General features: G+C 40.2%; 1 protein-coding gene across 5 annotated transcripts in view; it reads left to right on the top strand.

Moving 5' to 3' along the window:
• The first annotated feature begins 3,536 nt into the window (after positions 1-3,536).
• Positions 3,537-14,321, top strand: part of LOC134541414 (major facilitator superfamily domain-containing protein 6-like) — a 42,634-nt gene continuing 31,849 nt past the window's right edge. Inside the window, exons 1-3 of one of the 5 annotated variants that reach the window (XM_063384853.1) lie at positions 3,537-3,788; positions 5,897-6,002; positions 12,648-12,973. In XM_063384853.1, coding sequence (XP_063240923.1) covers positions 5,921-6,002; positions 12,648-12,973 — 408 coding nt within the window. In that variant the 5' untranslated portion in view covers positions 3,537-3,788; positions 5,897-5,920. Of the gene's footprint in view, positions 3,789-4,101; positions 4,169-4,205; positions 4,747-5,118; positions 5,540-5,896; positions 6,003-12,647; positions 12,974-14,321 lie in introns of those variants that run through there. The other 4 variants (XM_063384852.1, XM_063384850.1, XM_063384854.1 and 1 more) reach the window with 4 other exon arrangements.

Genomic DNA, 14,321 nt, shown 5'->3' on the forward strand with positions numbered 1-14,321 from the left:
ATGTTATATATATATTTATAAAAATTTTGTGTTGTGGGAGTTTTAAAAATGTATGTAGTCTGCCATGTTTATTTCTTATAGTTGTAGGCGGGAAGTTAAAAAACTACCAATTGTGCTGAAAATCTGTGGATGATCATTAAATTACATAATATTAATAATTCAAATGACAAAAATATGATTGAAAAGTCAAATCGATGGTTGTTCCAATTGAGTGGAAGAGAGATGCCACGCATGCGTACAATGAGCATAACAGGACACATTCGTAGTGGGACAATGTGCGTTACGGGACACTTTTTCATGCGTGTAGCCGGCGTTCATCGATTTATTAAACGTCACGTCGAAAAATACCCTGAATTCTTGAGTGTATTCATATCAAAACACAATTTTCTAGTTAAGATTTAGGTTATTTGCTTAACACTTATCAAATTTTTGGTCATGACATGATTTGTAGATGGTTTCATTTTGAATAAAATGGTATATTTATTTCAAGTTGATATCAAACAAAAATGTTACATGTACCACCAAGAATAAAATATGTGAACAGCTTTAGGATTTATAAATAACTGTAATTTCGTTACCTTGCTGTGAAAACAATAAATCCATCCAGTCTTGTGGTTCTTAACAGTTGTGTTTAAAATTGAACATGACATTTTCAGTTCTTGGGCAAGGGATTAAAGTTTCTTACACAATTATTTTTTGGAATTGGTGTATATTTTCATGTTTACATTTAATAAATTTATAACATTTTCTACTAAATAACCACAATGACTTTTAACAATTTTTTTTAGTTTAGGAACAGAAAAATTTACAAACATGTTCATTACAATGTTTGCACCTTCAGTGGTGCCAACTGTCTTTGTAAAATGAGCATCATCGATCATGCAAAAAGCAAAAGGAATTTATTTTGCTTCAGAAACCCGCTTAAAGGGTGCGGTTTAACCCCCCACAAATCTTCTTTCCCAAATGTTAATTTTGATGATATATTATTGTAGAGGGGGTCGAACTCTACCAGACTTTGTTGGCCGAAGGAAGCGGACAGACAGGGAGTGTGTATCGCTCCAGATCTCTTGGGACAGGCGCGTGTTTCAAAGCTCCTGCCCCGAGCTGGGTGCAGACCTGCTGGAGGACAGTGTTGCCAACTGTACTGGCTTCCCCTTCGCCCGCCGAGGCCCGGTCAAGTCGGAGCCACTGTGTGGGCTACTGCACTCCCACGCTGTCTCGTACAACCAACATGTATGTACTACATTCAAAACAAAACTTCTCATGAAGTATTTCAATTAAATGTTATTTCATCAAGATGTAGGAGAAATTTGGGTGTAATTTATTCACAGTCACTATTATTTGTCAGCTATGAAAAAAGATTGTTATTTTTGCTTCACTAGAGATGTATGTTTCTCATAATTTTTGTGAAGGCAAGGAAAGAAATTATTAAAATTTTCAACCGATGACTAGTAATATCACATTTAATTTGAACATAATTAAATTGCTTTATTAACAGTAAAAATCACACGAAAGTATTTTTTTTTATTTTCAATTATTTCATAACTGACAAAAAATTCAAATAATCATTAACATTTAAATTAATACACATCTGTTTTATTCGTGCTAGATTGAACTTGAAAAACATACGTAGTATTTTATTGCTTTGGGTGAATAAATTCATGGTTGTGACGGTCAAAAATACGGAATCCGGCGGTAATTATAACTACTAACAATTTGAGTATTTGTGAACAGCACTGGGTTGATAGCCATAGTACTGGATTTTACAAACAATTTAACAAAAAATATCGGTTCAGCATAATTTTTCTGACAAATTATGAATATGTGGAGCATTACAGCTAATGTTTGACTAAACCGTTGAAAGAACTTGAATGAACATATATTTTCTGGCGATGAAAGTATAAAAGACTTATATTTTTTAAGTCTTGTAACTAACTATCTGGAGCTATATCCAACTTAATTTTCCAATTCCTTTGTCAATAAACCCAATCAAATAAGTGACAAAGAGTTCTGAAGATGCACCCGGAAAATAAAATATTAATGCAAGTACAAAACCGCGATCACTCAAGTCTTGTATTGGGCTGTTACCCAGGGCCGAAACTGGCGGGTGGGGGGGGGGGGGGGGGGGGGGAAGCGAGGCATACGCCCCGGGGGCGCCGAAATCGCTTGCATTGTAATTCCTACTACAACTGGTAACTGGTAAAAAGTTTTTGCATGGAAGTTACAGTAGCACAGAAACTGTTACATGTAGGTATGGGAAATGCTTAAACAGCACCATTTTTCCGTGGGAGGCCCCCGGACCCCCCGCTTTATTGGTGTGGTATGTGCAAAAAAAAGAGTGGGGCGCATGAATCCATTCATGCCCCGGATGCCAGAGACTATAGTTGCAGCCCTGCTGTTACCAATGACTGGTCGAAAATTTAAAGAATAAAGTTCCAAAAACAAATAAAGGTGATAATATGCGGTCGTGCCTGGATCACAAATGCAAATTTTTCTCTAAAATTACACTTATTTGCTTTTGTGAGCCCTCACCCGAACACAACCCAACGGTACCTCGTCCAGACACAGACTGCCCGAAGCTGTGTACCACCTGGAGTACGCAGCTGATGCACCTCTTCAGCCAATCACAGCACAGCAGTCACAAAGCCATGGGATGCAATTCCTGATCCCTCCTAGCACTGACATTTTTGACAGAGACTATTACATTAAGGCAAAATCACGTGGTCTAGTGAGTAGTGATCTCACTTTTAACCATTCACAAAAAATACCCTAACAAATTACCAGCCACCCTACTCCTTCCAAGACTTTTCCCCACTGTTACCGAATTTTTTGTCTCATTCCCTCATTTCCTTCTTGTGCAACAAGCCAAAATATTGCATCAGCTTTTAGACAAAAATCATGGTGAAAACCGAGTACTAAAGAAAATTATGTTAATATTCTCATTTATGAAAAAAGTAAGACAAAACCTAGGGGCTTGTTTATAATGAAGCAAGCAAATAATCATAACAACTTGAAAAGCATGAAATAATATAAATTATGATTATGAAATATATGGCAATTGCAGGATTAATTTTAAAACAAAATAAATTGTATTAAAATATATCAGAAGAACTAACCACAATATTGAGTATATGGCAATATAATAAATGAACAATTAAACCATTAAATAAGTGGGGAGAGCAGGGTTTTGCAACGTTACATGTGACAGTAGTGTCTGTTAGTTTGCCAGACAGACCGATGAGAGAGGGAACTAGCTGGGTTCCAGAGGAGAAGAGAGACGCGGAGACTGTGAAGGTCACCGCTGCTCGGGAGCAGGCTAGCACGCACGCCCAGCTGCCGTGCCTGTTGAGAGGACCGTGTTGAGTGCACGTATGGCACCAGTGGACGTGCAGTGCTCGGAACACTGCTGATGTGTTGGTGCAAGTGTTCAGAAGTGGCCCCTGGAACAAGTGTGCGGGGTGGTCGTAGAAGTACCCCATGCCAGAGCTCAGCCCGCCCCTCCTCCTCTCACACTCCTCTGGTGGTGTACAGTGGCCGCCATTTCCCTTGGGAGTTCAACATTACTGTTCTGTTTTATAGCAAGTTAACATAACACAGTTTAGTAGTCCCTTTGGAACTATATTGGTGTTTGGTAATGTGGCATGACCGCGGTCCCGAGACCTCTCACTGTTGCTTCCCTTCTGCTCCCGGCGGGTGGCGTTCTCTGGGGAGTGCGACGGCTCGGGACGCAGCACTGCTGAGTCTCAACATCACTTCCACGGCCGAGTCTCCAGACCGAGAGAGACAAGGTCCCGTCTAGTTGTGAAAACCTTTTAAAAAAATTAGCTGGCCACTTTATGTGATATGTTTCCTTAAAACATCAGCGTTATGCCCGATGTTCCGCAGGCAACCGACGTAAATATTCTTCTTGCATTCCTTTTAGATTGTTGTTACATTATAAATCTAATCTGATAACTACCTTGAAGTTGATACCAAAGCTTTAGATAATCCTTTAATGTCTGATTACAACATTGTTGGAGAAGATAACAGGTTTATGTGTTTTAATAACATCGAGCCTCTCTAGGTCAGGCTACATCATTCAACTTGTTCTTGAACCAAGAACTCAGTTCAGGTATCAGTGTGCTATGTACCGCTTCAGTTGTGTTATTGTAACAACCATTTCAATCAAGTAAGTTGCTCCTCTGTGAAAATGTAATGCAAGCACGTTTGTAGGTTATTTGTAATTCTTGCCGCTTCTGTGAACGCAGTAGCTTGCATAATTTAGAGTTACAGTTGGATCAGCTGACTGAACAGCATGGTTTATGGTGTTAATAAACAAAAAGAACATTAAATTAGCAATTAATGCTATGTCTGATGTGTGTGTGACTCAGAGCAGGTAGCATGCACTGAAACTAGCTCTGATTGGCTGAGGCACATTGCATCACAGTGCAGTGAATTGTGCTTCTGTGACTCATCCTGTAGGGCTTATAGATGTTCCCCCCACCACACACACCTGCTTCATTGTGATGAAAGATGATGCTTCATCTTTTATTTGTTGCCACCTTACACCTACACTTGAGACGCAACGACACCTGTATGTGAGCTAGCTACTTCAGGGAGTTACCTGCCTCGCCTGTTCTTGTGACACTGCTCATCAGCTTACCTTGTCTGCTGTGTGCGTGCTTGTGACACAGCTGTTGTGTTTAAACCACTTCTTTTCCCTGTGCAATGCTCTTGCTGTTCTCTTGTGGATCTAATCTCTCCGGGGTAAAGTGTGTAACTTCTAGCAGTTAATTCAGTACCTTGTTATAGTAACTGCCGTTGAAAAATGGAGAACACATTTAATAATTACAAGCAAGCTCAAGGTGGTACCATTCAAAAGTTTATTGAGAGAGAATACTTGCAGTGTATTTTTTTACTTGGACAAAGTGCATCATGTACCAGTCAAAAGACAGTGTTTTGGTGAAGTATCACTGAACAAGCAAGTGTCGTAATTGTTAAAAATGGTGCCATCTTGATTAATAAATACAGTTTATAAAAATGTAAACAAAAACACCGAAATCTGTTGTTTTATAAATGAAATCAGCTTAAAAACTAAAACATAAAATCTTGTCTGTACTCACAAATACAGTTCATAGCACAATAAATGTTGTGTTCAAACTTTATGGGAACAACATGGTAAAGTTAAGAAACACATGATAATTCACAAATTGGTATGTTTAGTAGATACACCTGAGCAGGTCTTTCTAAACCTTACCAAGTTGTTTCCATAAAGTTTGAACACAAAATTTATTGTGCTATGAACTGTACTTATGTAGTGACTGCAGACAAGATTTTATGTTTTAGTTTTTAAGCTGATTTAATTTTTGAAACCACAGATTTCGGTGTTATTGTTTTTATTTTTATGAACTGTATTTATTCATCAAGATGGCACCATTTTTAAAACAATTATGACACTTGCTTGTTCAATGATACTTCACCAAAACACTTGTATTTTGACTGATACATGATGCACTTTACAGTATAATAACTACTGGGAACAATACAAATAAATTAGCAAGTAAGTGTGCATTTGTAAAATGTATGACCATCTTTATGTAAAAATTAGTTACTAATAAAATTTGCTATAAAAAAATATCTACATTTTTTCCAGTCTAAATTTAGTACATAAATTTTGGTACTAAATCCATGCTAAATAATTTACATTTATTAAATTTAATATATAAAAATACTATTTGTAATCTGAGTAGTTTTGATTATATATGCTGATTAATTTCATAACTTTTTGTTGCATTTTGGTGTTATGCGGTTTATTGAGATGTGTTGTGTGTTAGCTTGGCTTCATTGCGATTCACATTATAATATTGTCCCTAGTAATGACATATTTTAAATCTTATCAAATGGTTCTCATTTATAGATATTGAAGTCTTCACAAATCAAAATGACCTTCATAAAAAACATCAGAGAGAAAATCAATCCAGCCCTTCTTCCAATGAAATGTCATTACTTCTTATGGAATGCAGGTAAAATTTAAAATTTTGTAATAATGTGTATTGTCATTAGCTATAATAAAAATTTAAAAAAACTCATGTGTCCTTCCAAAGAGAACTGTTGTGTCGCTGTATACAATTAAATATAAAGCACTCGAGATCCTATCTCTTCAGTATGTGTTCATCTAGTCGATAGTTTGTTGGGAGGGGGTCATAGCACTGTTACTACTCATTGCCCAACAAGGCAACCCAGGTTCCGTTCCTTGCGGGGTCAAAACATGACTTTTTGCAAATGGGATAAAACTTTGGTTTAAAAAAATTTTTATACATGAATTTAAGTATTTAAATAAACATAATTATACCCTCAAAACCCCTCCCTTCCTTTTCCTAGAACCACGCTTGTCAATGTTACATGTTCAGCTCTAATGTGCGGATGTTGATGAGAGATACTGCGTTTATTCATCCATTCATCCCACCGCTGAGGTGGGTAATATTTTTCACTGCATGGACTTGGGTTTCTTTGTCGTAGCTGAAAAGATTTATTTTAGTTATTTTTTTTGTAGAAATGAAACAATGGTATTCCAGAGTGCATACTGTCCAGAACAAAGATAACTTGGCAACATACCATAATTAATAAAGAAACATAAACAGTGTTGCTTGAAACGTTAACAGGTACGGACAAAAATGCAAGGATGTGACATGATCGGAGGAGGTTCAGAACGTCAGTCTTGCAGCAAAAACAACTCGGTCGGAGTGACTTTTAATGTTGGCAAGCTTTAAGACAGTAATAAATGAACAGAAAGAAATGTACAATCAAGAGAACTAAATTGAAAATACTCCAATCCAACATGACACACATTAGCAGTCGACAATGTTGAAGCAAGGCTTGCAACGAAGTAAAGCAGCTCTGTTAGCTACGGTAAACAACATTATAATAAAGCGTAGTTGCTATGTTTGCTGTTAGATCTTCCAGTGAGACGCACTCAGAGGAGTCTTACCTGATAGTAAAGGCTCATTAATTTACGTTCGGGATCACTGCTATGCCATATTAGTGATTTTTCCGGATTATTGAATGTCATGAAGTCTTTAACAGGAATACCTAAGAAAAATTAAAATACAGTGCAATACTTCAGAGAGCTAAAACTGGTTGGTTTGTATTTTGAATTATCGTCTCCAAGGCTACCGAGTGTGAACAGATTGGTCTGTTTACATGTATGTAAATCATGCTTTTGGACTATATTGTGTTTCAGACAATATTTACTGTGTATTTAAAGACATTGGCAATGCGCAGTTTCATCACACAACCAGTTTTAATGTAATAAATAACCGTTTTTAGCCTTTGTAGTATTCTGAACGGCATCATGTGATTGGAGCTGGTTCGTGTGGCGTGGCATTTCAAACTCTGTTGAGAGCTTTGAGGTGCCCGGCGTGTTGCCTGACGGATTCAGAATACTGCAGAAGTCATTGGTCCAGCCCGGCTGAGACTCAGCATCCACGTCAGATGTGTCTGACGGCAGCTGATTTTTACAGTTAACAGTGAGTGTTGGCACAACAAGAATCACAATAATTTTGTGTGTAATCACTACCCGCGGACATTCTACGTGTGATCAAAGATTGGTCCAGTGTCGCAGCATCCCAGGCAGGCCATTTTGGTTGGCCGTTATCGCACGTACTAGTGACGCCACCCATATTAAAGAAACTTTGAAAATAGCCCCAAAGCACTATTTTGTTTGTATTTGGTATGAAAATAACATCTCATTTGTTTACAAATTGACCTTCAATATAAACGGACATACAAACCCAGGTCCAGAAGTCCTTTGACATGTTTTTAAGTGTTTCTTCCGATTTTAATTGTTGGAAATTAAAATAAACTAACCCCTGGAAAACAATTTGATGAAATTTATGATATATATATTATTATTTCAAGTGATGATTTCTGAATCACGACATATCCTAACCAATGTTTTCTTAGCTCACTTTTAACCTATTGTTACGAACGTGAGCAAGGCCAGAACACGTGCAGGTGCAGAGCTGGCTGGTGACTGCTGCAACATATGATATGAGCCGCGCGCGCCTGGAAGATAACAAGGATTGTCGCTTTCCTCCCTCCTTCCCTCCACTTCCCGCGCGGCGCCCTGCCTTTGACACGTAACTGACACCTGACAGCTGCGGAGTTACGCGAGCCGCCGGCACGTGTTTTCGAGAGATTTCTGCCGTCGGGACGGCTCGCAATGACGCGACTGGCCCCGGCCGCTCTCGTGAGTTCTGGAATTGCGCCAGGGCCAATATATATGCTCGAGGACGTCAGGGGAGTTCAGAGAAAGAGTTCAGGCGGGAGCTTTCCCGCGGCGGAGTTTCCGGGCGATAGTGTCGCGGGCGCGGCGAAGTTCCGAGCGAGGCGTCGAGTGGGATCTCGGCGAAGGGTGTGACGGCGGCGGCGGAGTGCGGCGACGGAGTCCCGCGGCGGAGACCCACGAGGGGTGCTGCGGCGAGAGTTGCGCCAGAGTTGCGGCCCAGCGAGGCGTGTGGAACGAGTGACTGGGGAATAGACCTTTCTTTAAGTGTAATTAATTATTTGCCAATTTAGATTATTTGTAAGTGACATAAGTAGTGGCAATAAATAAAACTGTGCGTGTGATAAAAATATTTAATTGGGTTATCCTTTAAGAACCCGCAGTAAATCGTAACACTATGATAAATAATAAATTGGATAAAAAGGTAATTGCAATAATAACACAGATTGTTTTCCTGGTAGCTCAGCAGAGAGTAAGTAAACCAGACGTGATCAGGTAATATACAGATTCATGATCCAAGTGAAGCATTTCCAGGTCAAATTATATTCAAAACAAGTAATAAACTGCTAATTGGCAAGGAAACATACACAAGAGTTTTGCAGTGACAAACAGCTTGAGTGGATCCATATCAGGGAGCACTAAACAACTTAAATACTGAACAAACAAAATAGTTGTTTGCTCTGTGCCTTTAATCAACAGTACTTGCTGTTTTCTGTTAGGTACAGTAACTTACAATGTGTATCGAGAGAACTGAACCATGTCCTCTGCACAGAGCTCTATAACCATTCTCCGTGGATTGGCCAGAGGGTTCCTGCTCATACGACTTCTGCTTCCCTTTTCACTCATCACACAAGTTTTAAAGAAATAATCCTTTTGGCTGATGGAAAAATGTAGGAATACTCAAAAACATTTTATTCAGGCGAATCATTGAAATGGAATAAAGAAAAGGCAAAAGAGTAGGAAACCATTTTAACATAATGTTATAAAGGGGTGAGAGTATATTACCAATACATATGGACAAGAGTATAAGGTGCATTGCAGTATAACCAAAATAACAGTGAAAAGCATGTAAATGCACCATAAAGCAACAATTTTCATGTCCAGTCAGGAAAATTAGAAGCATCTAACCAATCTGATCAAAAAATTCAAGAAATTTAATTATTTCCGTACAAAGTTTATACCATGGGGTGTAGATCATAAATTAATTTCATTTATATTGTAAGAATGCATTATGTCAACATTACACTATTAAGATGTATAGGTATTACTTACAAGACAGAATTTCAAAAATAAAAACAAATACTCTGAAATTATCCATTTAAAAAATGAAATTGGACTAAAAATAAAACCATGAAATCTTGTCTCTACTTATTGATGATCGAGTGATCAGCCTGGCTGGTTCATCGCCTAGCCATCATGGTGGTGGGATGGGCGAACTACATGAGCTGAATCTGCACTGGCCAGGGGCGTAGCCAGGGGGGGGTTTTAGGGGTTCAAACCCCCCCCCCCCCCTTAGCACCAAATATTTAATTAATTTCTTATTCATCACTCAAACAAATTTCATATTAAAATTAATAAAAAATTTACCATTACAATATTGAAATTTAAGTACCGAAAACTGCTAAAATAGCACAATTTTACACCTTAAAATCCAGATTTTCCCGGGGGAGGACCCCCGGACCCCCCGCTTTAATACGGGGGGGGGGGGGGGGCCATGCTTCTTAACACCCCCCATACACAAATCCTGGCTACGCCACTGCCTCTCGCAGCATGACACCTAGTCCTGCTGATCACTGAGCTCATTCACTGAATATTAACTCCAGTTTCACACATAATTGGATTAATTAGATGCTCTGAAAAGACTAACATATTCACAGATAGAAGCTCCCAACTATTTATTGTCGTAAAATGCATGCCATGCAAGTTTTAAAAATGGGCAAAGGGTTAACTTTTATGTTTTATATTTCATAAATACAACTTTCCCCACAGCTAATTTTAGTTTAGTTTAGTGCTGTGCTCTGTACATAGATCTAAGTTTTTAACGTACAAATCCTGCTTTTTAATTTGGTAATCCCGTCCGGATCAGTGGGACGCTACTGTTGTAGGAAAATCTGACCACAATACCTGTAAGAGGGTCTTTGCCCATTCAACACAACAATGTAGTCTATTATTACTATTTCAAATTAATATCTAATTATTGTTTTTTTTTTTTAAACTTCATAGTTTTAATTTTTATTCCGTCTGACCAGAGTCCAGCATTAGAGGAATCTGGACAAACTTGCAATAGGTAGCCTAGGAATTTTGAATTTAGTACCGTATATGAAAATCAGTGACTAACCTGGGAAATAAATGTTTAGTCAGGTTATTGAAATGAAATGGTTGGACTAAGGCTTGTACTGTATCACTCATCCATCCCCTCCCTCGTGCATGTTGAATCAGGGTCCGGTCCTTGTTGCTGGGTCGTCTGTGCAGCGCAGCGTATGTCCCTGGCATAGGCCATCCCTGCCAGGATATGAAACAAGCAATCACTGAATGAGATTACAACAACATAGCTACATAAAGGAACAGATAAATTGGTTACAATAATGTATTGCTTCCCTTTTGTAGCCAGGCGTGCCTCGGACACAGAAGCGGCAAGAATTGTGTTTCCAAATAGTTTATATTTAGTGCCTGTTTTCACATGAGTTAACTGCAAGTATGCCTTTCATACAAACTTGACACGTTTAACGTATTTAAAAAAAAACACATGCACATGCATGCACAAACACACATGCACATACATGCCCTATTTCCCCCCTTTCCCCCACAAACTAGTGTTCAATGTAGGTTAGATGAAGGTTGTAAAACAAAATACGTAGTGCAGACATTAGTAGACATGTGTTTTGTAGCCGTCTACACTATGTATTCTGCTTTTGCCATCTTCATCAGTTGCCTTTGGTGTTAATCTCATTGATCCATCGGGTTATTCTGAATTGAATTCAAATTTATAATTATTTTTCTCTTCAGCCATAATTTTTTTAATGATGTGTAATCATATCTAGAGACCCGTAAAATTCGCAGGTTCGATGACCTCCAGGATAGACTCCAATATCCTCTACACACTCGGGCAAATGCCAACTGTTCATTGGCTGCTGTCTTGTGTGTTGTCTCGACTGGGTGGCCTGTGATTCGACACTTCTATGAGTGAGGGTCTCTAATTGGCCCTCAGTTCTCCAGTTTAACAGTGAACTAATGACAGAAGCAGCACTAAGGTATAATTATTTGGATTTTAGCATAACACGAAATGAACCCGCAAATTTTACGGGTCTCTAATCATATCATCTGACATGCTCAGGTTAACACTATTACTTGGATGTTTTCTTCACACCTGCCCAAAAAGTCTTGTTCATTTTTAATTCAAGATCCTGGTGCTGACTATCAGAGGGCAAACAGGTCAGTTTCCACCCTCCCCCTCCACACACTTCTCCTGTTTACCAAACAAAACCAAAAATAAACTTTTACAGAGAGATCACAGCAAGCTACACCTGATGCAATTTTTTAATGTAAAAATGTGATATTTTACATTTTTTTACTACCACTGTGCCGTGGGAAAAAAGTACTGTAAGTTATCAGATAAAACCATTGTTTCGGTAGTGGCTTTCAAGACGTCAGAAATGCATCAAATAGCCTTTTAAAGGATTGACTTGATGTAATATTTTGGACATACGCCATTGCTTAGCACATGTATGACTGTAGAAGAAAACTACAAAAAAAACACAAATGACAAAAAACACAAATTAAGCAAAAAAAATTTAAAGGGTTATTATTTTAAAAACTTCAATCCCCGGAGTGAACTGAGAGGTGTTGCTGACAGACCAACCCCCTCCGGTGGTGTACCCTGGCGTGACTGCCCCTGCCTTGGTGTACCAGTACCAGTGGAGCTGGACTCATCCGCCCGTTTCCCATCCGTCCAATCACGTCACCTCAAATCAATCAGAGGGCGGGAAGAATTCCGTCCATCAAAAACTTCCCAAGCTCTAACTCATCACGGACGGACGGATGAAATGGCAGCCTCCCAAATGGAAGCTAGGTGTTGCTGGCAACCTTTACAATCTCGTAAGATTTTGAATTTTTTTTTTTTGCTGATTCCATTCCAAGTTTGAACACTCTAAAGTTTTATATATGATACAAAATTCACAGACATAGAAGTGTTATCGAGTATGTACAGTCGAATGTGAGAATATATAAATATTAGAGTGAAAAAATTTAGCATTTAATGATTTACAAGAGCTTAACTTTCATTATCGTAAATCCAAACCACCTGCACACGAGACGTGCTCACCACAGTCGAAGCCGTCTGGCCTGCCGGCAGGATGGAAGTGTCACGGAGGGTCTCTGTCGGCAGGCACGGCGCCGGCCGTGTCCTTCGCGTCGACGTGGGCGCGGCAGCGGGGCTTGTCGAGCGTGGCGGTGGGCACGGTGTTCGCGGCGCTGCCCGTGTGCGGGCTCCTGGCCAAGCCCCTGCTCGGAGCGCTGGCCGACCGCTACCAGCTGCAGCGAGCGCTGTTCCTGGCCTTCCAAGCGCTCACCGCCGCCGCCTTCTTCTCCGTGCAGTTCGTGCCCGCCGTGCCCACGCGGACCACCGTGGCGCTGCTCTGCGGGAACACCACGTCCTTCCGGTTGTGCCCCGGCACGGCGGGCCAGCTCCCCGGCACACACGTCAGCTGCGAGGTGGGCCGCGCCGTGTTCCATGAACCTCCTGCTGCTCCCCAGTGTGTCTGCTCGCAGAAACCCTTGTGTGCAATCACATGCTCACAAGAGGCTCAAGGTGCCAAGAAATTTGGACTTATTAACGGAGAAATAATATGTATTTATAGGTCCTATGCCAAATTTTTTTCAACTTATTATTTTTAAGTAGGATTTTTTTTTTTTAAGAGGATTTTACTGTATTTTCATAATTTCTTTCACTAGTAACTAGTCTCTTAGTTACCAGACTGTAGCCACTGCGACTTGGTAGACTCAGCTCTGTGCAATGACTAAGTGAGTGTAATCCTTGAGTAGAGGGATTTAGTTTTTCACAGGAATCAGGTACTGTTTCAGAATGTTAAGCATGGAGCTCTTTACCGATGCAGCCTTCAACTAATGATCCTTTGATTTCATGGCTGCATTCGGTGAGACACTGGCCGCAAAACAGGCAAATATTCCGTGGGACAAGGGTACCTTCATTCCTTGCTTTCCGGAGGGAAAAAATTCCTTTATAATTGCATTACGAATCTGAGGGCTGATCGCGCATTGCCGGTGATTTCGAGATGTTAACTATGGGCGCCACCACGTGGAAGGGCACGTGGACCCGGCGGAGTCTCTCACTCAGGGCGTGACGTAGCCCAAGTGGGGACGAGTTACCAGCCCTTTCTATCCTAGCTACCCAGACCTGGCCCGCTCTAGGCGTCGGGCACGCCACACTCCTAGACTCACTCACCACGTGATTAAATAAGTACTCACTTTATATTTATTATCCAGATTTAATTTCACTAACACGTCTCTCTACACGCCCGTTACACGTTACACATTACACGGTCAAAACGCCTGAGGCACGAATCGGTTTAGGTGAGGGCATGGTCCACACACGTGGCCATGCTGCAAAGTATACTTATTACACGGTGATGAAAAAACTCGACTGAGACAATTAATTAATTAAACAGCCCGCTGGCCGAGAGCTGCCCCGAGGATGACGAGCGAAAGAGATTCAGAAATACTTAACGAGACAGAATTACTTGGTCAGTGCAGAACAAAGGTTGAAGTCCCCGGGGTGCTGGCGCGTCTGCTCTCGGTCAGTGATGAAGATGGACTGGGCTGAGCTCATCGCTCGCAGGTGGCAACATGGCGCCCTTCGCGCCAACACAATTACCGTTACTATATTCTACGACTCCGTGCCCCGGCGAAAGTTGAGTAAATTACAGATAAACATTAAAAATATATAAAAATTACTGACAATGGAAAGTTTGTTACTATTTACTTATTTAATGATAATTCATATAAAAGCATTCCTATCCTCGTCCAAGTCCGTGCCTGTTCGGGT

Source organism: Bacillus rossius, chromosome 18 (genome assembly GCF_032445375.1).
Source record: "Bacillus rossius redtenbacheri isolate Brsri chromosome 18, Brsri_v3, whole genome shotgun sequence".
Classification (NCBI taxonomy): Eukaryota; Metazoa; Arthropoda; class Insecta; order Phasmatodea; family Bacillidae; genus Bacillus; species Bacillus rossius.